The sequence below is a fragment of the Chroicocephalus ridibundus genome, chromosome Z, assembly GCF_963924245.1.
Source record: "Chroicocephalus ridibundus chromosome Z, bChrRid1.1, whole genome shotgun sequence".
NCBI classification, from domain to species: domain Eukaryota; kingdom Metazoa; phylum Chordata; class Aves; order Charadriiformes; family Laridae; genus Chroicocephalus; species Chroicocephalus ridibundus.
The window spans coordinates 37,109,913-37,133,197 of record NC_086316.1 but is presented as its reverse complement, the minus strand read 5'-3'; the positions used below and the strand labels follow the sequence as shown (position 1 = coordinate 37,133,197).

Sequence of the window (23,285 nt, the reverse complement as noted above, 5' to 3'; positions counted from 1 at the left end):
GCATAGCTGGAGACTGTAGTGGATGAGGAGGGAAGTTGTTTGCAAGGCTGTTAAATGATCTGAAAAGCACTCCTTTAGGAACCGTTTACCTCTAATTATTTGTATCAGCTGACAGCAATAACAAGCTGCTGTTGGAAGCATTTCTCTTGTAAGCTCTTTCAGCCCTGAATTAGCTGTTGCACAGATGATTTAACCATTGTAGTGCTGATTATAGTTGGTGGTACTGCACTTGGCTTCTGAATTTTTGTACAGTGAAACACATCAAGGTGAATGAATGATAAGCAGGGAGAAAATTGTTTGAATGTAGGAAAATTCAGTTTTGAGAATATGGACTTGATAGTTCTTGTAAAATCATCTTCTGATTTATTTGTTTAGGATGCTGAGGAATTTCCTGATCTGGCAGCTGCTTCTGATAGAAGAAACAGACTAGGATCTCAGAAATCATCATTTACTCCTGCTGTCAGAAAGCAGACTGAAGTAAGTAATCTTATGACGTTATGTGAACGTTAAGAAAATAAGCAGGAAAAGACTGCAATTTTTAAATGAGAATGAAGCTGGAATTCTTTTGACTAAATGTAGGCACTTAAACTGTGGGATCTGCCCATGGCAGTCCTCTTAGATACCGTGTAGACAGCAAAGAGCTACTCACTGTATTCAATAGATTCATATCATTCCAAAGGAGATATCTTTTTGGTCTCTGAACTGCTGCATAAATTCTGGGCTACGAATTCTGATATAGACACCTCTGTTGTGGACACTTGAAATTAGTTGAGAAGAATTCTCTTTATGTATTTTATTTTCCTACAGGTAGTGTTCTGGTTTAATTTTGTACTTCATAAAATTAATACTCAGACCCTTTCAATTTCTGCCTTTGCTGTTTGTTCATATAATCAAATTTCAAGGGCATCCGAACAGTGTAACACTTCGTTCTAAAGCTGTGCAAGGGTAAGAATTTAAATCTAACGTCCATTATAAATCCAAGCTTTATTTTTTTAACATGAGTGAAATGCATCCCAAGGATTACTTTGGAAATTCATTCAATATGGGAATGAATCCCAAATATGAATCACAGGGTCTGGAAATAGGATTGCTCTTGCAAAGCAAAAACCATAAATAATAAAGGTGAAACTCCAGGTTTCTGTTTCTTTGAACCTAATTTAGCTGCTAGAACTTTTTGCCATTGGTTTTATTTCATTGTGAATATGTAGTTTAAAGAAAAAAAAAAAGCCAAACACAAAAACCCAAAACCCTTGTTTACTTTGAGGCAGTAAATTGAATCAACAGGGAGGAATGAGCAGCAGAAGACACAGTAATTGCTCAAACGAGATTTGTTATAAAGAAAGTGTTATACAGACTTGTGGCTCAATTGAGAGAAACCTTTTAGCTTTCTAAGCGTAAGTGGGGTATAACCTCTCAAAGCTTACATAAGTTGTAGAGACATGTGATCATTAAGCCACTTGTACTTCTCTGTAGCAAATATTTGAAGATGAAACTGCCTTGCTGATTTTTTCTTCCAAATCTGAAAAAAAAAAAGGAAATAATGAGTCTGATTAAGTAGTATGGCAGCCAATAAATGATTGCACTTTTAGAAGGCCACAGTATGGTCTCCCTGGAGCCTTCTCTTCAGGTTGAACAACCTTGTCTCTCTTAGCCTTAGGAGAGCTGCTCCAGCCCTCTTGACCATTTTTGTCGTCCTCCTCTGGACATGCCCTCATAGCTCCATGTATTTCTTGTGCTGGGGTCCACAGAACTGCACACAGGACTCCAGGTGGGGGGACACCAGAGCAAAGTAGAGGGGGAGGATTGGCTCCCTTGATTTGCTGGCCAAACTTATTTTTACACAGCCCAGGATAGAATTGACTTTCTGGGCTGAGAGTGCACATTGCCAGTACATGTCCAGTTTTTTGTCCACCAGTACGTGCAGGTCCTTCTCTGCAAGGCTGCTCTCAATCCCTTCATCCCCCAGTCTGTTTTGATATTGGGGAGTGCCCAGGTCCAGAACCTTGCACTTGGCCTTGCTGAACTTCATGATGTTCACACAGGCCAACTCCTCAAGCCTGTCAAGGTTCCTCTGGATGACATCGTGTCCCTGAAGTCTATCAACTGTACTACTTAGCTTGATGTCATTCACAAACTTGCTGCGGGTAGACTCAATCCCACTGTCTATGTTCTATTTGAATTTAAAATCATCTTCACTTTACCCTTTTCCATGTGTCTTTAAATATTTTCTCTTCCTCTGTCTCACCTTTTGTCTCTAAATTTCAAAGATTCATCTCCCTGAAGAGCCTTGGGATAGTTGGTCTCCCACAGTGGATGGAAATCCCAAGGTGGATGGACTCTCAGGGAAACAAGCTTCGTCTTCAGTATCAGAAAGAAAGAAAATGCAGGTAAATTAATTCATGTTTGAAAAGAAATTTACAACTCAAAATGACAAAGAAAATTAGCATATTTAAATATAAGACTAGATCCAAGCTCATCTGCAATTGTATTCATAGTTTGAAATAAGTGACAAGATCGTCTTGATTAGAAGCAGACAGTGGTAGTAATTACTAGCCCCCAGTTTGTGATACAGCGTTTTGGAAGAAATACTAGTTTTTCATTAATGTCTGCAAGTTTCAGATATCAGGAAATTTTCTTTCATCTGTCTTATTTGATCATGGCATAAATCCAGTCCAAACTGATTGTCTTAAGGATTTGGGAACCTCTTAAAAGTGGTTCTGCCAGATTAAGACAAGGAGGCAAGGAAATCCAATTAGCTTGGGGCTGGGAGGAGAAATACAGAGCAACAGTGAGGTCAGTAAGTGGTTCCATGTTGGTGAGTAGGTTCTGGCATAGCTCAGGTGCAAGATGAGATCCTAGGCTCAAAAGGCAGAGGTCACGTTCCTTAACCCTATTGTAACAGAAGCTATAATGAATTGATCTTCCAGGATAAGACTTCTGAAAGTATAAAATCTGTGAGTCATTTCCTTAACATGTTCTGCCATCGCAGTTTGCCCTTTCATAGTCTTTGCTAGACTATTCATTTGTAATCTTTTTATATTCCGAATCACTAAATGTGGTGCCAAGTATGGGACACCACTTGTGCCTTCTCTTCAAAGCAGACAGAAAGGTTACTGCTTATGATGAGCTGGTACTTAATTAAAGTCAATGAACTCCCATTTTAATAAGGCATTGAAGATAATGATATATGTGTATTGCAATCACATAATCTGGAAGATAGAGAATTTTTTCTGTATTTTTAATAAAACTTCAATTCTGGTAAGGCTTTTTTCTTTTTTCAAAGATAGGTGGCAGTCTGACTGAAGTGGGAACCTGACATAAAGCACTTCCTCCAGCTACTCAAAAGTTATTTGAACTGTTTCTGATTTTTTATTTTTCACATTAAAGATGATGTTTATTTAAAGGTCAAAATACTTTCATTGAGTCAAGTTAAAAATCAAAAGTATCATGAATGAAGATGTTAAGAGTGTATTACACACCATACAAAATACAGTCTTTACAGTCTGAAATGGTGAGCATTACTAATTGGTACTGAACTTTTTCAGGAAACATCCAGGAGCACTGGCAAGAAGAGTCAAATTCCTGTGCAATTGGATTTGGGTGGCATGCTGGCAGTCTTGGAGCAGAAGCAACAAACAGAGAAGTCAAAACAGTCTTCTAAACCTGTGGTGTTTTCAGGTATTTTTTATGATGGAATTTCCTTTCTTCAACTTGAATTGGTTTTAAGTATTCAAACATTAAATGTAGCCTGATTTCTGATCTGTAATGATCCATGAATATGCAGACAGGAGCCCAGTTCACCAGATAAAAGAGAAAATGAAGGTTCTTTTAAAAAAAAAAAATTAAGAGCATGTCAGTCTGAATTGCTTGGAGGCAGACTTGGGGAAAGAAAAATCTTCAGGACAATGATTTGCAAAAGAATATCTTATTATATAATATCAGAGGTGGTTGAAATTTAGCTTTGATGAAAATACTAATGTTTGTGGAGATTTTTGCTTTGTCTTAAACATATGTGTTACTGTTGTGATGTGGACCTGAAGGAAGGGGCTGCACAGTAACAAAGGCTTTCTTAAGCTCCTCTGATGCTAGAAATCCTAGATCTGTAACTTGAGTGGAAGAGCTTCTTTGCAAACACAGAGGTTGTGTTAGAGTCAATCAGCCCAAGCCAAAGGGTGAGTTCTGCCGTGTCTGATAATTGTGAAATAATTGCCCTTAACAAAATGCTAGGTTTTGGTGATGCAGAGAGTCTTTCAGACCTTGTAGATGTGTAATCAGGAAGCAGAAACAAATAGCTTAGTGTGTTTTTCATTGTGGGTCAAAATTTAGTCTTAGCTATGTTAGTGCAGTATAGTTTGCAAAAGGAGGCATGATGTTTGCTAGAATTAAATGATGATAAAATTTCTCTCCTTATTTCAGTAAGGAACTTTCTAAAAATTATTTCAGAAAGAGCTAATCACGAGAGAATTCATCTCACAATGTTTAATGTAAAGCTGAACATTTTTTAAAAAGGCTCAAAATATGAAGCATCAATGAGATTTTCCTTCACTAACTGAGAGAACTTGGAAGATGCTTTTTAAAAGTCTTTTTCTGCAGTTGATCTCTTTTTTTCATTTGAGTCAGTCTGCAGAGGTACTAATAACCAGTTTTGTTTATATAAAACTATCCAGTGCATGGATTGGTGAGTACCTGGTGGAGCACAAAGGTAGGAGTCACAGTACCTGTTTTCTAATATTAAATTGCCTGTGTCTGAATCTGCTGCAGAAGAGAAATCTGTGTCATGTTCATATCCCGTAAGTGTAAGGCAGATGTTACCTCAGCTTTATACTTTTTTTTTTTAACGTTCAGTGCACCCATTAAATTGGTGTGTACCAAAATGTGACTTCAGTTTGTGAAGTGACATTGTGCTGACCTCTGTAACCAGAAGAGGAACACAGTGAATAAGAAGGGCAAGGACTGCAGACAGAGTTATTTCATTCCACTTATTACTTCATATGGTAAATAATGTGTGGATGGAATAGAATAGTAAAGCAGTAATTATTTGAATTTAAATTACATTTTGCAAATATATCAGTCATGCAAAATGACACAAACTGTTAAAGCCATCAAGTTCAGGAACATGAGAACTCTGAATTTGAAATGAAGAAGCGATCTACACGGTGAAGGAAATACCATGTGCTGCAGGATGTAGACTTACATATTACTTCAAATCCAGCTTTAGTTCTTGTAGCCGCCTATGTTAACATACTGCACAATGTTCTTGGCAGTTCTCAATTTGCCTTTGTTACACAGAATCAAAACCGAGAAGTTGCGGTGTAGCAGTTCTATGAAGTAAACTGTTGCTATATATGTTTTATATGTGATATTGTGAGAAATGCTCCTTATCCAATAACAATGGCTCAGGCAGTGAACGATACGAGGCACATTTTATTTAAACATTCTTGCAAGAGCGGGTGACCTAGCAAGTAGGCACACTTTTGGTTCTTGAAACACACCTTTCTATTTCCTAACGCCGGCTGAATTTTCCCTCCCCTGTTTCCCATTGGTTAGGTACTCCAGGGTTCAGAGCCTGTCCAGAGCACCTGAAATTATTCCTGGATGTCCTGCCTCTGTTTACTTCTTTTTATGCTACACCTAGAGGGCTTATCAGACTAGTTTATTTCTTTCCTTTTTGTTGAAATTACGCAATGTCATTAGCCCTGGTTAAATGTTTGACTACCCTTCTAGACACTAATCCGGTATGAATCAGTTTGTCCTTTTGTCTGTGGGGTAGGAGATGTTCTACAAGCCTTTGTTGGAGCCTCTTTGTCTAGTCCTTCCCTTATCATGTCAGCTCTGATGGAAACAGCTTTTCTCTATTGCAAAAACAATACCTGCCTTTCTACAGTTTCCCCCTTTCCTTTTTTATAATCCTATTACTTTTTGCATTTCTAGGGCATGGTTCCATAGGAGGCCTCTAAGGCTGACAGCATGATGTTACATTCTTCTCCTTCTCAAGAGTTTTTATTTTCTTCTTCTAGACGAAACATTTTTTCCAGGATATGGAGGGGGATCTACTTCCATTTGCTTTGTCAGGGCAGTTTCTATCAGCTGTTGTACTAACCCTTGGATGCAAGGGATGATGCAGCACCCTACAGCAACTAACACTCTGGCTAATATGATTAGTGAGGTTAAGATGGATACTACCATTCCCTTCTGTTTCCCAAACCAAGAATCTAACCACCTGTTTAAAGAACTATCTGTCGTTGAATTTTCAAGTTATTTCTTCAGCTAAAGTTGTGAGTCCTTGAGAGCACTGGTTACAGTACCATCAGGTGCCGTATTGTTTGGTATAAAAGGGCACAATCGGTTCACTAGCATTACACATACACCTCCCTTCTCCGCCAAGATCATGTCCAGGGCGATCCTTTTTTCCTGTGCCAGTTGGCTGGTTGCATCCAGTTGTTCCACTATTCCTTTTAATGCATCTCTGGTATAATTAATAAACCTCTGTTGGTTATAGTAAATATAATTTATCCAATCTACATTTTTGTTTATAGTTACAGAAAAGGACAGATTTGAATCCTGCTCCTATCTGATTCCTTGCTTTGTGTTCAACTGGGACTCCTCTAGGGATTCCAGTGGAATCTATATATATATAAGTTCATCAATAGGATGAACCCACACTTCTTTTTACTCTATTGCCTGAGCTCAGGGTTCCTGTTCCTTTTTCAAATGCTAGGGTGAATGGTATTGCCAATTGTACTATTCCGCATGTACCTTTCCAGTTAGCCGGCAACACAGATCGCAAGGTCTTCCCTCCACAATACCACCAGAGATCCACCCGAGGCACTTTTATCACTGAGTAGTTTCCTTTTACATCCTTGATCACATTCAGAGTTTCAGTGCACAGGGTAAATCCCCCCACAGGTAGCATTCACACCGTGCCATGAGAGGCACGCTGTATGGTTACCAATTGCTGTGGAAAATACTGGTGGCACTTTAACATCTCTAGACTCTAAGGCAGGAAGCAGTAAGGAAAGTGAATGACAGGTCTCATTTCCCCAGGCGGTCCTTTCTTGGTATAAAGCTGTCATAGACCACATCCCTACAGAATCTTTCATCCACCCTAAGGGAAAAGGGACAATCTGTGCTGGGGGCCTTCCTGAGGCACAAGCATAGCAATTGCTTTGGTTCAAACTACTAACAGTATATTTTACCCATTCTACCCAAGCATTTGTCTCACTGTACCCTGTCTCAATCTCAAATGTTTGTCTAAGATCTTTAATCTCAGTAACTGTTACCAAGGCTGGATCATTCAGTGGTTCCCAGTGTTGTATTACTGGGAGTTTAGTAGTCGTAGTTGTCCCTTCTGCTTAACTGCTATTTTCCAGTACAGCTATTCTAAATCTTCCCCTTGGATCTCTTCCAGACACATCTGCTCCTATACCATATATTAGGTCACTTGATCCACCCGTCATCAGTGGTCCACCCTCCAATTTGTGTGTTCCACCACACTTCACTCTGTTGTTCACAAGATGCAGGCTCAGGATATCTGGATATCTCTCTGCGACCCTCCAAATTTCTGGGCACAGGTACTTGTTTTCACCATTCAACTGTCTTTGGGCCTCTAGATCCCCACACTTCAGTACTTGACAGGCATCATCGAGTATGGTCTGTGGGGTATCTGGATGAATGCTCCATAGGTGATCTGGGTGTACACTCCAGCTTCCTAGTGGGAAGCGCAATACTGCCCCTACAACCAGTATCATGGCAAAACACTTCTTAAAATTCATGGCGTACACAGATTTATAGCTTCTGACTGGATCATCCCGCCCCAACCCACGGCTTATTTTCTTTTTAGGGTTAGTCACAGTGGGTTGTAAGTAGAATGTACAGTCCACTGTTCTACCGGATCTGTCAGCGGGGATTCAACTCGTCCTTTTAGCCAGGTGTAGTGAGTCCAATGTTTTTACACTGTTCTTACTGCCGTTTCAGTAGTGAGGAGTACTTGGAATGGTCCTTTCCACTCCAGTTGGAGCTTACTCTCCTTCCAGGACTTGACTAGTACCCAGTCCCCTGGTTTTTACAGGTCAATGACAAATTCCACCGGTGGAGTTTGAGCAAGAATGCCTTTAATTCTGAGGAAAGAGAGAGAAGACAACAGCCCCAGTATATATTTCTTAAGGAACATGTCCTTGGTTTCAAATGTGGGCACACCTGTATGTCCAGTGTAAGGTAGTCCAAAAAGCATTTAATCTTTTCTAGGGGAGGTCCAGATTCCTAATAGTGCTATTGGTAAACACTTAAAATCCATGGTAATTTTGTCTGAAGAACCAATTTAGATAGTTGCGTCTTAATGGTTTGATTCATTCTTTCAACCTTTCCAGATGATGGGGCGTGCCAGGGAGTGTGATAATCCCATGTTATCCCTAAACTTTTCATCAGTCCCTGTAGCACCTTTGACGTAAAATGGCTTAATACTCATTTTCCACTATTCTGTACCTAGGAATTATTTGCTCTATCATTACTCATGTCACTCCTGCAGCTGTTGCTGAGACTAAGGGATAAGCTTCCACCCTTCCAGTAAGGTGATCTGCCAGGACTAAGAGGTACTTAAACCTGCCTATTGGTGGTAGTTCAGTAAAATCAACTTGTATACTTTGGAATGGCCTTAACCCTGGTTCCCGTCCTCCTCGGGCTTGTTTTCTAAGGGTCGTCTTATTTATTTTCTTACAAATAATGCACCTTTTGCAGATTTGATTTGCTACCATGTAAATGCCAAAACATCCATACTTCTGCAAAACTATATCACACATTGCATGTGTTCCCCAGTGGCTTCCCTGATATAACACTGCCATTATTTCTCTCATTGTTTGTTTATTAACCATTTCCCTTCCGTCAGGCAGAATCCATTTACCATCTTTCTCCACTGCCCCTGCTTCTGTCATTGCTTCCTTTTCTTTTTCAGTGGATATCAATGGGGTCGTTACTGTTGGTACTTGAGGAACAAGATTGTAAATCTTAATAGTTTCCTGCCCCAAGGCCACCTCTTTTGCCACCTTGTCAGCTAATCTATTTCCCCTTGCAGTAATTGAATTGCCTCTCTGGTGGCCTTTAACATGTACAACAGCTATTTCACTTGGTATTAATATATTAGCTAACACCTGCTTTGTACATTCTTCATGTACAAGTTCTTTCTCTTTGCTATTTATTAGTCCTCGTTCTTCCCAAATTTTACCAAAGGTATGCACTACCCCAAAGGCATAACAAGAGTCTGTATAAATTGTTCCTTCCCCTTCTCCAGTTAACTTTAGTGCCTGGTTTAAGGCATACATCTCACACGTTTGAGCAGATCGTGCACTAGGTAATTTTTCAGATGCTTTTAGTTGTTGGCTCATTCCATGCACCACCGCATATCCATTACACCTCTTTCCTTCTGTCACTCTTGAAGAACCGTCTACAAACAAATGAAGACCCCCAGACAGGAGTTCTTCCCTTAAGTCAGATCGTATCCTAGTCTGGTACTCAATTACATCTACGCATTCGTGCGTAAGTTCTTCATCCTTTGCCTCTACTTTTCCTTTCCACATAAAGCTTGCTGGGTTAAGGCAAGAGCTGGTAGTTAAAATCAAATCAGCCTTTTCAATTAAAATTCCTTCATACTTCGGTATTCTTGAATCGGTTAGCCATTTTCCCATGGTTTGCGCTAAAATGGTTTTTACTGGTGAGGTTTACTAACTTCTATCATTCCCCTGGCCACCCTCGGGAGACCGGATCTGAGTGTAGATAAGTAGGCCACTGGCTGCCGTTTATCCCCCAAATCTTGAGTTAACATTCCTAACACAGCCCCTTTGTCTACAGTTACAAATAGTTGAAAAGGTTTCTCCAAAGAAGATAAGGCTAAAACTGGAGCTCTAATTAGGGTCTGTTTTAAATCTTGCACTAAATCCTCCTCTTCTCCTGTCCAAACCAATACATTCTTCAGCTACGTTCTTCAGCTAACAGTTTGGAATATAGTCCTTTAGTCTTTTGAGCATACCCCTCTATCCACAGTCTACAGTACCCAGTCAGCCCCCAAAATTTTCTCAGTTCCTTCTTGGTCTTTGGCAGAGGTAAGTCTACTATTCCTTTGATCCTTTCAGGATTTATTTTTCGACTCCCTTCACTGACTAGATGTCCTAGGTACTTCACTTCTGTTTCCACATATTGCAGTTTCGTTTTTGAGACCCTCAAACCTTGCTGTCCCAAAAAGTTCAATAACTCTTTTGTGGCTTATTTTTCCCTGCCTTCTTCCTCCTCGGATACCAATAAGTCATCCACATACTGAAGCAGGGCTACTCCTGAAGGAGGTTTGAATTGTTCAAGCACTTTTTCTAGCACTTGCCCAAACAAATTAGGGGATTCCATAAATCCCACAATGATAACACCCTCCTGGTGAACCTTGAGCTGCTGGTAGGAGTTGTCGAGGCAGTCCCCTTCCCCTGTTATTCACCCCTCTTCCTCACCCCCAAGTAACAGTCTAAGGGGGATTCACTTAGGGACACTTAAGGGATTCAGCTTCTTTTTCAGTTGAAACATCACAAACGGTTTGGGCTGCGAACGTATAGAATGTATTTTGACGTCCCCAAATCCTGAATCTATTCATCTTGACCCAGCAAAAAGCATATTCACATTCTTCTAATGAGGGTGATTCCTTATTATCCACATGCATGTTTAAGGTCTGACAGATCTAGTCTTCATCAGATCCAAATTTGGGCCAAAATACACTAGAAGGTCTTATGGGTTCTTTGGTCCAAACAAATTCAAATGCAAATGCAAACACGTCCCCCTGGGACACCCCGAAGATCCCCCGGGATGGACACGGGAGCCCCAGGGATGTCCCCAGGACGCCCACCGCCCCAGACGCCCCTGGAATCCTCTAAGATGGATACAGGACACCCTGGGACACCCGTGGGACCCCCCAGGATGCGGTTCAAACAAAACCAACAATAACGTATCATTTTCGTTTTATCTTTATATCTTGTACAAGAAGAATCATGCCAAAACATCAACATTCTCCCTAAAGGACTGTCTGGGGGAATGTTCCCGGGGTCTTTCTTATTATCCCCTTTTTCATCCTAGGCCTAGAATTCTTATTTCCCATTCTGAACAGAGACTTTTCTTACACTTCTTCCTTTCATTTCGTTCTTCTCCAGCTGCACCCCTCATGGGACTACAGAACCACGGATCTGGACTCCACACTCACTTTGTACCACAGTACATCTCAGTCACTCACACCCATCAAATCTCTTAGAATGTCCCCAACCACCAAGGCAATACTTAAGACAATCCAACTTTCTTACCTTGGTCCGTGCACAGAGTTGCCTGGTGGTAATCTCTGTGCCTTCTGCCTTAAGTTCATTTTTTTCCCCCTTTGTTTTTGGTATGGTCTGCCGCTTACGAAGTCTTGGGATCCTATTCGTCTTGCGATCCTATTTGATTCCCTTTGGAGCCCCAGGCAATGATACATGAGACCGTTGAAATCAAGGAGACATGTTTTTCTGTCCTTCAGCGACAAGGGGATGACTTCGGATCCCGGACAAGCACCCAGATTGTGAGAAATGCTCCTTATCCAATAACAATGGCTCAGGCAGTGAACGATACGAGGCACATTTTATTTAAACATTCTTGCAAGAGCGGGTGACCTAGCAAGTAGGCACACTTTTGGTTCTTGAAACACACCTTTCTATTTCCTAACGCCAGCTGAATTTTCCCTCCCCTGTTTCCCATTGGTTAGGTACTCCAGGGTTCAGAGCCTGTCCAGAGCACCTGAAATTATTCCTGGATGTCCTGCCTCTGTTTACTTCTCTTCATGCTACACCTAGAGGGCTTATCAGACCTAGTTTATTTCTTTCCTTTTTGTTGAAATTACGCAATGTCATTAGCCCTGGTTAAATGTTTGACTACCCTTCTAGACACTAATCCGGTATGAATCAGTTTGTCCTTTTGTCTGTGGGGTAGGAGATGTTCTACAAGCCTTTGTTGGAGCCTCTTTGTCTTAGTCATTCCCTTATCATGTCACCTCTGATGGAAACAGCTTTTCTCTATTGCAAAAACAATACCTGCCTTTCTTACAGTATTGGAGGATCAGCATGTAATACTTCGGAAGTGTGATAGATGGCTTAAAACAAGCTGCCAGAAGCTTTGGTGTTGTTTAGGGGAGAGAGGTTGCCTGAGGCACAAAGGTGTCAAGCACATTCCACTGGGACTTATCTCATCCTCTTCATTGACTTGCTAATGTAACCTCATTTGTATTGCAGGTAACTGAAGTTTGACAAAGTGCTCTCACATGATACAGAAATTCCTACTCAACTGATAGTGAGTCGAAGAAGGAGAGCAGTTTTTAGGGTGTGAGGTCATGGTTTGGAAAGTCCAAGTTGAGTGACTTGGCCCATCATTTAAAGATTCTGTGCTCTAAACCCTCAGAAAAATGCAAGTAAAATAGACATCTTCTGAGAGCTGTGCTGGTTAAGCAAAAGAGACTTAACTGTAGCTTTCAATTACTCATTACCCATCTGCAAATGGAATTCATCCACTTCATTAAGGTGTAACAAATAGTTGGAATAAGTGCTCCAGATTATTTACAGCTATTAAATCTAAAATCTGTAATATTGCAGCTCAGGATTTATCTTAACGCAGTACAGAATCTGTGGAGGAGGAGATGCTGTTACTATGAAATGTGGAGATTCCTGAAGGTTACCAAGCTGGCATGGTGTGGTGTTGAAGGTAGCTTGGAGTGCAACATTTCGCCAAATACTACATTTGGGAGTTCAGGGACAGAGCTTGTGATTTTAGTTGTATAATAAAAGTAGAGAACATGTTAGTCTTTTGGGAGGAGTATCTTTATTAAATAACATCATTTAATGAGACAGTATTGCCTGTAAATATTCTTAATAGCGACACAACACAATTTTAATATGTATGTGCTAGGCCTAATCCAGTCATGAAACTTGCATTGGATTCTAGTTTAGATATTGTTTATGGTTGTCTGATGCAGACTTTTTTTATTTCAGTTGGTGGTGCCATGCCATTGCTTTCTAAACAACCTGCTACAGCCACAAAAAGTCACCGGTTAAACCAAGGAAAGATGCCTCATAACCCTTTGGATTCCAGTGCTCCTTTGGTAAAGAAAGGGAAACAGAGAGAAGTCCCTAAAGCAAAGAGACCAACACGTCTTAAAAAGGTGCTCATATTTTTACCTTAAATAGTACAAATAGGCTAATGTAACTTCATTGTTACTCTGTGAATCTGTTAAACCTTCTGGTATGGATATCTGCATCTCAGCATCCACTTGTCTAAATTCAATTTTAGCTTTCCTTCATTTAAAAAAGGGGAACGGGTTGGGGAGAAGAGGAGAGTCTTGCTAAATAGCATATACAAATTCCCCCAAAATATATTTTCTCATTTAAGTCACTTGATAGCTGAAGCAGTGCCACTACAGAAGTGTCCACACATCATTTAAGGGAAGATCCAAAGAAATCTTACTTTGTTTGGATAAGATATGCGTATTTGCAGGACTGGGGAAAATGGATCAAACAAAGGTAGTGTTTAACGTTTCTGTGCTCTTCTGAGCCAGAACTTCAGCTGATTCTGCAGCAACTAGTGTTAGATCCACCTGGTGATTTCTCTTGTATCTTCCCTCTTTGCCCATTTGTGTTGCTTCCTATCATGTCTTCTATACAGAGGATTTTGAGGTACCACTCCATTGCTCGGTCACTTTTTGGTCTAGAACAATTCTTACAGAGGTAGTGAAAGTAGTTTAGTGGTCATTCTGTGCTGCTTAGTTGAATTTGAGAACTGTGCAATATAAACAACATATATAACAACTCTGGGGAGTGATACTAATTACTGTGTCTTCAGCTGTTCTATCTTCATGCCCTCTATTTTCCAAAGTAGGTTTGAGAAGACAAAGATTGCTTTGTCTGTGTAATAGCTGTGTTCTGCGTATGGTAGGGAGCTTATTTTTGTTCTTTTGTTCATTGACAAATGCAAAGGGAGAAATTTACTTGAGCAATTAGATGTTGTGGTGTAATTAATTACAAATTTTGGGTAGATTTGCTGAGCTAATGGTCATATATACTGCTATATACTTCTTAGCAGTTATGAAAGCGGAGAAGGAAGATGAGTTTCAGGAAACTGATTATTGCATTCACCTACAATAGCATGTTTGGATCCAGCATACGTTCTACTTTTCTTCCTTCTGTGTACCATAAAGCTTAGCTATCCATGGTAATTTCATCTCTTTTTCTTCAACCAGCAAATTCAGAGACAGCGATCTATTAGACTGACTCAAGATTTTTAACAGGGGAATTAGGGCTCAGAGTAACTGTGCATATATATATACGTATATGTATAAGTACTTGAGCGGTTGGCTGAATTGCTACAAATTGACGGTGTGAATTAGAAAGGTAAAGAGTGAGACTTTTTCACCTGCTTCTCTGCATTGAAGCAATTCATCACTTTAACTTTAGTTCTGCCCTTGTAGTTGATCCTGAGCAATTATTATCTCCACCCAGACGTTGGTATCAAGGAATAAGTCCTGTTATTTGTAGATTTAGGGAATATCTTTCCTTCTTTTTATGTGCAAATTAAAAAAAAAAAAAACAAAACAGATACTGTAAACTTTGAATGATAGTGCCAGACTTCCTTATGAATGGTCTTTATGTAAACACTTGGTAAGACAAACTGCTTTGCTATCTATGTGACTTTAAATTGGTTTGGTCTTTATATTTAGATTATTCTGAAAGAAAGAGAACAACGAAAACAGCAACACCTGTTAGAACAGACAGTGGTACCAAAAGATGAAGATAATATTTGTTGGTCTGCAGAAAATATTACTGAAGATGAAATGTTTCTACAGCGTAGTCAAGCAGGTATCTTTCAAGAAAAGGCTATCATACAGTATTGTTATGGTTTGAGAAACCCACAACAATTTATTGTAATTTAGACAATTATTCTATCACCTGATGACCCCTACCCACGTGGGAAGGGCAACTGGGGGGAAAAAACAAGGAAACCCTAGGGTTGAAATATAAAGAGATTTCATAGAATAAGACTCGATAATTAACATTAATAACACTGAAGTACCAATATTGATCCCGATACCAATATAAAATGTACAAGGATTATACTCAGCCAGCTCTACCAGCAGGAAGCTGTACACTCCCAGCAGTGGACAGCAAACGTCAGACACTGTGAGTGCTACGGCTTCGGCAGGAAGGGAAGGCCTCAGGGGTCCAGCACAGGGGCAAGAAATTCTCTGGATCACTCCTGTCAAGGAAGAGAGAACTTTGCAGCAAGCTTTCTAATTTATATTGAATGTGACATTCATGTTATGAAGTAATACTGTTGGCCAGCTTGGGTCAAGTGCCCAGGTCTCACTCCTTCTCATCCCTGCATCAAGCTAACTTGAAAACACTGATACCTTGAAATCTACATACCATAGCTGGCTATAAAGTAAATATTTTCTCAAATTGAGACACTAGCTCTTCTAAAAGTGCAGTTTTCCAAAGCATTAGAAGATAAATTGGTCCTTTGTTGCTCAAACCAGGACAAGTATGTAGATGGAGGTTTGAGAATGCGCACACATAGTACTTTCAAAAATGTGCACCAAATGAAAACTCTCACTTCAGAATTTTCTAAGATTCAGTTTGGGCTTATCAAGATTTTAAAGTCTGCCAAAGTTGATAGTCAATGTAGTTGAGTAATTGGGATTCTGATTAATGTTCCATACTTTTGTGCCTGTTTGATTTATTATATGTTGTAATGAGAGTCCCTGCATCTCTTTCCGGCAATCTGTTTAAAAAGAGGTATGGTAATAAAAACTAAGAGATAAAAAATGTATGACCGGTTCCCCTACTACCACAGACTGTTGTGATACTGAAGTAATGACTCTTCAAGATATACTTGGCAACTTTTTTGTCTCTTCACAGTGCTTTTTGATCTGTCTTTTTATTGAAATATCTTTATTTACATGGTAGCTGTTCCTGTAACACAAGTTGCTGAAGGGTTTCTGGAGAACACAGGGATCAAGGAATCTACAGAAGGTTCTATGACTTCAAAGCAGCTAACCTCCAATCTTCCAAAAATCCATAGCAGGAAGTTTAGAGAGTAAGTATCAATTGTATCGTTGTCTGTTTTTCCACAGTACCACTGATATGGCATTTTTCAAACAAGATACTTCAAGTGTGTTTTGTGCTACACTAATTGGAGTTTAGGCTGAAGGTTCTAAGTTCTTTTTCAGTTTTTCTGTAAGCTGACACACAAACAAAGAAATCATATCCAGAGATACATATATTTCTGTACATGGCTGTAATTCTCACTTCAAAATGCATGTTTCTTGAAGGAAAAAAAGATCAGAAATTCATTAGAGGCTAAGGAAGGATAAGGAGCTGCTGTTAAAGTACCTTATTTTAAATAAATGGAATGCCAGTTTATTATTTTAGGGAAAAGAGTAGTACACCTTACTTACTTTTAGTGTGTACTTTGGTTTTCTTCTGCCAGACCAAATGGCAAAAATGTAAAGAATGTGACTAGCCAGATGATATTTTCATGTTATAGCTAGGCAGAGAAAGAAAGGAAAGATTTAGAGGTTATGATGTGCAAACACTTTTAGTTTGTTTAAACAGATGTGTATATGTGTTTCCTTATAAAAGGAGAAATAATCATTACTATATGTGAAGAGGGCAGAGATCCAGTCATGACAGTTTAAAACAATTACTTTAGGTAAGCAGTGTTTTAGTTTTCCTCCCAAAAAGGCACAGCTGGCCTTTTTGCAATTCATGTTATAGTAAAGGTTGATATTGCTACGTCCATTCTTTAACTTCCTGATGCCATGTGTTAGTTCTAATTCAACTTACAACTGCATTAAAAATTACTTAAATTTATGTCTATGCAACACTTTTACTGAAAGCACGGTTTGGGTTGAATATGCCCAGGGCAACTGAGTCCTACCTACTTATTATAGGATGTAGAGCATTCAGCAAAGCTTGGACTATTTTGTGTCTCTAGATTAGATTTTCATTGGTTTAGTAGACTTGTCTTTGACACTTAGTGAAATCAACTGGAAATAATAAATAAAAACTCTTGTAATTTAAATAAAATTTTGAGATAATTGTATCTTTAAATCCAGGTATCTCTTCTCATAATCTTACGTGAATTTGCCACTTGGCATCTTTCTGTTGACTGTGCAGTTGAGATATCTTTAATTTTTCTCTTTGAGACCCTTCTTTACTGAACATTTTTTGTGTAAAATTTGGGGGAGGGAAATAATTTGGAGCCCTGATCTTTCCCAGGGGTCACTAGAAGCATGAAATAGATCTGTTATTATCTTTTCCTTTTGAACCCCACAAGGCTGTAGTTGATAAGTGAAATAGGATGACAGACAAAAACTATGAACCTGGGGAGGAGTAGTTTGATCCAGATTTCCATCTTTGTTAAGAAGTAAATTAGCATTTTATATTTTGGTGGCTGTACTTTGATTTATGTAGGTCAAAATAAATGCCCTCAGAAAAATGCTTCAATAGAAAAACTTATGTACATTATGTACAAATTGGTATAAAACATATATATATATAGGTTTATTGTACATGTGTGTATGTATTTTTAGTATGGTTTGGTAGGGGAGACAGATACCACAAGTAACAAAACTTTCTATACGTTCTTAGTCCCTGAAAAAAATCTTAAGTAAATTTGTGTTTTCATGTATATAACAAGTGTGTTTGGAGTGGAAATAGAAAAAAGACAAAGACAGAAGGTAAACTGTTTCTATTTTACATATTATATATTTATGTGTTACATATTAGTAATTTTAGGGGTTTTAACATTTAATCGATTCTTTTTTCCAGTTATTGCAGCCAGGTACTTAGTAAAGAAGTTGACAGTTGTGTGACAGATCTCTTAAAAGAACTGGTTCGTTTCCAAGATCGCTTGTATCAGAAAGACCCAGTAAAGGCCAAGATAAAACGCAGACTTGTTATGGGTCTTAGAGAAGTTTTGAAACATCTGAAGCTGAAAAAACTGAAGTGTGTCATCATCTCTCCTAACTGTGAAAAGATTATGTCAAAGGGTAAATAAGTTTGAAAAAATATACGTTTGTTTAATAAAAGAAATGTGAAAAAGCAGACTCGGTATACCGGCAGCAGTATTATCATCGGAGCAATTTATTTGAGTAGCCTTGGAAATCCAGTCATATAAAGGTGTCTTCCCTCTTTAGATTGTTTACTGGTGTGCAGCTGTAGTGTGAGCTGCACAAGACTATCAGGGGTGGGAGAAATTATCTGAAGCTAGAATCTGTTTAGTTATCAATTTGCAGTACAGCTGCACAAAGATTGTCCTAGCACAGCTGAGAGGACACAAAGGTTACTGATGCCAGCTGTACCACCACAAGAAGTCCTGCTGTTTCAGTCTCTTCTAGGCCACAGATTGACAATAAGTTGTCAGTGATAGTTTGTTTAAAATTTATTGTAATTATTGTCTTTACTTTCTACTAACTTCTAAATAATTTCTTAGCAGATGGCTCTTCTTTTTAATACTACGTTAGACTATACTACACATATAACAAAATATGGAATACTGTCAGTCTAAGGAGACTGCTAATTAAGAATTAAGAAAAAAATGTCAAATTCTGCTTTAAAAGTGGAGATTTAACACTATTATTGAAATCTCTATTTTTTTCCTATAAACTTTTGTGATTTCAAAACGCACCCATAATCTTGGGGTATTTTTTGCCATCGTTTAACTGTACTGGCCTTTAGTTATAATCAGCTTGAATAGTGTCATTCTTTGCTAATTCTTTTGTCTGCTTCAGGTGGGTTGGATGAGACTCTACACAACATTATTGACTGCGCCTGTGAACAGAATATCCCATTTGTTTTTGCCCTTAATCGCAAGGCCCTAGGCCGCTGTGTGAACAAAGCAGTGCCTGTGAGTGTGGTGGGAATTTTTAGCTATGATGGTGCTCAGGTAAGCTAAATATGTAGGTTCATGGTTTTGCTTAGCTTTACTTTTCACCTGTTAAGGGAAAAAAAATACTCTGACTTTTTGTTTTGTTTGTTTGTTTTGCTTTTGCACGCTTAACACTCTTTATGCCAGGTCAGTGGCTTATATGAAAAATTGATTTTAGAAGTACAGCCACTCAGCACTGGTCAAGAAACTAGATTGGCCATCTCTTCCTGTTTTTATAAATGCTTGTAAATGGTTTGGTTTTCATGTCTTTATACATACTTAGCTGCACAACTTTTATATATGAACATACATGTTCTGAGTAAGGACTGTTCATTACAGATTTTCATGGAGATGTTAAAACTTACTGTATGATTTAATCTCTGCTAATATTTTCCGTTTCCATAGGACCATTTTCATAGAATGGTACAACTGACAACAGAGGCCAGGAAGGCCTACAAAGATATGATAGCAGCTTTAGAGGAAGAAGCTGATGGAGGACTAAGAGAAACTCAACCCAGCATCTTAACCACTGAATATGAAAAAAACGGTCTATTAGAAACTGGTAAAACATCTTCCAAGGACTCTGATGAGGATGTACCAAATTATAGTGAGTATTTACTGACTTGTTTTTGGTTCAGGTTTCATTCAAAGTGTGTTTCAATTCTACCATTTTCACTGAAACAAATGACACCTGACATTTTAGTGGTTAGTAAGGGGTGAAGTTCTGCTTTTCTGTGAATTCCACCCACCCACCTAATTTTATAAACCTGAGGTTGGCTCTTGCTGAGAAAGTCTTAGAGCAAATTATTCTCTGAAATCCACTGATGGCAAGTGGCACTCATTGCTTTGTCCAAGGAGGCTTAACAGAGCTCCTTATTATTTCTATTTATTAAAAAACTTTTAAAGTTTTTATCTAGAAGTGCATAATGTGTAAGTATGGTGGACTTAAGTTTTGTATTGAAGCCTGTTTGAGCTGCATCTTCCTGTCCAGAATTGTTCATATTTTGTAAAGGCCTTCCACTTCTCAAAACACATTCCTTCAGCTCTGTTCATACAGTCCCCAGACAATGACAGTTATCACAGATACTAGGCAATTTAAAGCTTCTTTGAAAGTTTTGAAAACTTCGTAGGTTTTTTTAAAGTTGGATCCACCTTCAGAGTTAACCTTGCTTGAATAGAGCGCTGGACAATGGGACCTCAATGGATCCCATCACTCCTAAAGTATTCTGTCATGTGTCATCTGATGTCACGTGGCGTACATGCCCATGTGCCAACTTATCTCAGCACTTACTTTCAGGAGGAAGTAGAGAATCAACGTGACTTTTCATTTTAAGTTTTTCCTCAAGTATTATACAGTAACCTGTTTGTTGTTTGTTTGTTTGTTTTTGTTTTTTTTTTCCCCAAATATTCCCTAGTTAAAATCTGGAAGAGAAAACTTGAAGAAGAGTATAACCCATATGCACTGGAACTGGAAAAGAGTGCAACTGCTGACATGGTGATAGTGAAATCAGAAGAACATCGATAAATCCAGATCCAATTCTATTGGGCTTTTAATATTAATTTTTTTTGACCCCTAGGTAGAGGGTAGCATTATTAAAAAATTTAAGAAACATTTGAAGTCAGCTAAGTAAACTTTTCTGAATCCCTTTAAGCAAAACACACACTGGAGACACTGGCTAATGCTTTTGCATTCTATGTATTTGGCTGATTACTGTAGCAGATGACAACAAATTGCCTTAGCCCCAAACCACTTGAGCTGGCTTGGCATACTTTAATGGTTTTATGGACTAGCATTGATTTGTTAGTGATACAATATACCAAAAGAACTTGCTAGAAAGATAAATTTATTTTGGGAGAGATTCCATGAGCCAGAAGGTTGGGGCTTGCAGGGAGTTGCTTTTTATTTGTAACTCTTGTTTAAAGAACTTCAACTGTTGTTTGATTGTGGGTTTGATTTTGTTTGGTTTTTTTTCTAAATAAACCTGCTCAGGTGGGCAGGCTGGCATCAATGTCCCTTTCTTCCAGTCAGCAAGAAACGAATTCTAGGCAGGCAGCTTGATTGAAACTAATTATGGAAGGCCATGATGACACAGTTCCCAGTTAGCTCTTCTGTGTGGTATTTTGTTCTTCTGGGATCATATAACAGGTGTAAAGGAAAGAACATGAACTACAAAGGTCTGAAATTCCTGAAGTGAAAACGTTTTGTTAAGAATTTTTGTAAAGTTGATCAAGTGTACAATGATGATGTTTCTGCTGTTACTGTGTCTAGTTTATCATAGGTCCCTGAAGGAAGCAACTGTGCCAGCCTGCTACACTATCTGTATATTCCCCATGCTGACAGGCTCCTCATTCCTTCACTTTGGGGTTGTGTTGGTGTATGTATGTAGGAGTTCTTGATCAGTCTCAATTTGTATCTAAGGTAGGGAAAACAGGAGATAAAATTTTAAAACAAAATGTGCTTATAATGGTGGTGGAGCATCTTAGTGGGAATGTCCCGTGTAAATACCATTGTTTACACAAGTTGCAGACATAAGAGAACAAACCTAAAGAAAGTAAGTGGAAGATGCACATGTAATTTCTGTCAGCTGTTATGAAAGATGGTATAGATGCCATGTGCTGCTGACAGCATCTCTGAAGTGTGTCTGTAAGTGCTTCACCACACTGAATATTTGTAGAGCAATACTTCAGAAAGTAGCTGCCTTGTGAAGTTAGAAGTTATATAAAAAATTTAAATAATTTTGAAATTTCAAACAATTTTGTAGAATGTAAATTGTATAAAATCTGTTACAATATATTGATTCTATAATGTATGGTTGTGACTTCAGTAAACTCTTCTGGTGGGCGCTTAATGGTACTTGAAGTGTCAGTTTTGAGGAAGAAGGTTGGTAAGGGAGGCCAGCCCAAAGCTGAAATGCACAGTTGGTCACTAGTTATGATGATGATCTTTTTTTATTAGTTTCTTCTAATCTTAAATGGAAATTAAGGGTAAAAGATCCCAGTGATGAAAGATCGTTACAGCTAGCGGATATCCTTGATCCAGAGGTAAGTTCTGTTTTATTTGTACTTATGCCACTTTGATACACTTCTAAAACTCTGAAACTGCTAAACCTAGTCACTGTATGGAATGGGGAGGAGTTGCTGAAGATAATATTAACAGCTTTTTCTCTTTTTTTTGGGGGGGGTGTCATATTTTCTATTTTGTCTTATTGTAGAAGAGCATGAAAGGTTACTTTGGAAACGTTATAGTTTGTTCAAAGGGCATTATTTCCTGTTCGTAGAGAAAAAAAAATGCACTTATAAGGGGTCACAGCTGTGTTCACTGATTCTTTTATACAAATGTATTTTCACAGAGTTATCTAAACAAAAAATCTGGCAACCTTTTTGTACTACTTGCAGTAGTTTGCTGCAATCTAGTGAACAAATAGAGCAGGGACAATTCAAGAAATGTCTTTTTACAAGTTGTCCCTTAGCCCTATAAGATGTCATAAGAGAAACACAATGGGGACAAAATTTCCTTTGAACATTGATGTTGGAAATCTGCATCAACATTAATTTATGATTGCCAATGTGAAAAATAGGGAAAATGGTTTGTGTATAAGAATAGAGCTCCACATGGGGAAGGACAAGGAGCTCGTTGAGAGTGTATGGGTTAAGATTAAAGGGAAGACAGGGGAAGGTCACCTGCTACAGGCCACCTGACCAGCAGAGCCAAGCAGATGAGGCCCTCCAAAGGCAGATGGAAGTGGCTTCCCATTCACAGGCCCTGGTCCTCGTGGGGGATTTCAGCCACCCTGACATCTGCTGGAGGGACAACACAGCAAGGCACCAGCAATCCAGAATGTTCCTGGAATGCACAGACGACAACTTCCTCCTCCAAATGGTAGGGGAACCAACAAGAAAAGGTGCTATGCTGGACCTCGTTCTCACCAACAGGGAAGGACTGGTGACCAACATGAGACTCAGCGATAACCTTGTCCGCAGTGACCACGAAGCAATAGAATTTAAGATCCTCAGGGCAACTAGAAGGATATATTCCAAGCTTACGACCCTGTACTTCAGGCACACAGACTTTGATCTCTTCAGGGATCTGCCGGCCAAAGTGCTGTGGGACAAAGCTCTAGAGGGAAGGGGGGCCCAGGACAGCTGGTCAGTATTCAGGGATCACCTTCTCTGTCTCCAGGAGCAAACTATACCGACAAAGAGGAAGGCAGGAAAGAATGCTAGGAGACCTGCCTGGATGAACAGGGAGCTCCTGGACACACTGTCACACAAAAAGAAACTTTATAAGGAGTGGAAGAAAAGACAGCTAGAATGGGGGGCAC

The 23,285-nt window shown here is 39.1% G+C and overlaps 1 protein-coding gene across 11 annotated transcripts in view; it reads left to right on the top strand.

Annotated features, from left to right (window-relative positions):
- Window positions 1-20,968, top strand: part of SECISBP2 (SECIS binding protein 2) — a 36,209-nt gene extending 15,241 nt beyond the window's left edge. For all 11 annotated transcript variants that reach the window (XM_063321107.1, XM_063321106.1, XM_063321105.1 and 8 more), the window contains 10 exons: window positions 376-477; window positions 2,268-2,387; window positions 3,546-3,678; window positions 13,032-13,201; window positions 14,753-14,891; window positions 15,999-16,128; window positions 17,865-18,085; window positions 18,827-18,981; window positions 19,369-19,570; window positions 20,379-20,968. In XM_063321107.1, the coding sequence (XP_063177177.1) occupies window positions 376-477; window positions 2,268-2,387; window positions 3,546-3,678; window positions 13,032-13,201; window positions 14,753-14,891; window positions 15,999-16,128; window positions 17,865-18,085; window positions 18,827-18,981; window positions 19,369-19,570; window positions 20,379-20,488 (1,482 nt within the window). In that variant the 3' untranslated portion in view covers window positions 20,489-20,968. The remainder of the gene's footprint in view (window positions 1-375; window positions 478-2,267; window positions 2,388-3,545; window positions 3,679-13,031; window positions 13,202-14,752; window positions 14,892-15,998; window positions 16,129-17,864; window positions 18,086-18,826; window positions 18,982-19,368; window positions 19,571-20,378) is intronic.
- Window positions 20,969-23,285: the final 2,317 nt, after the last annotated feature.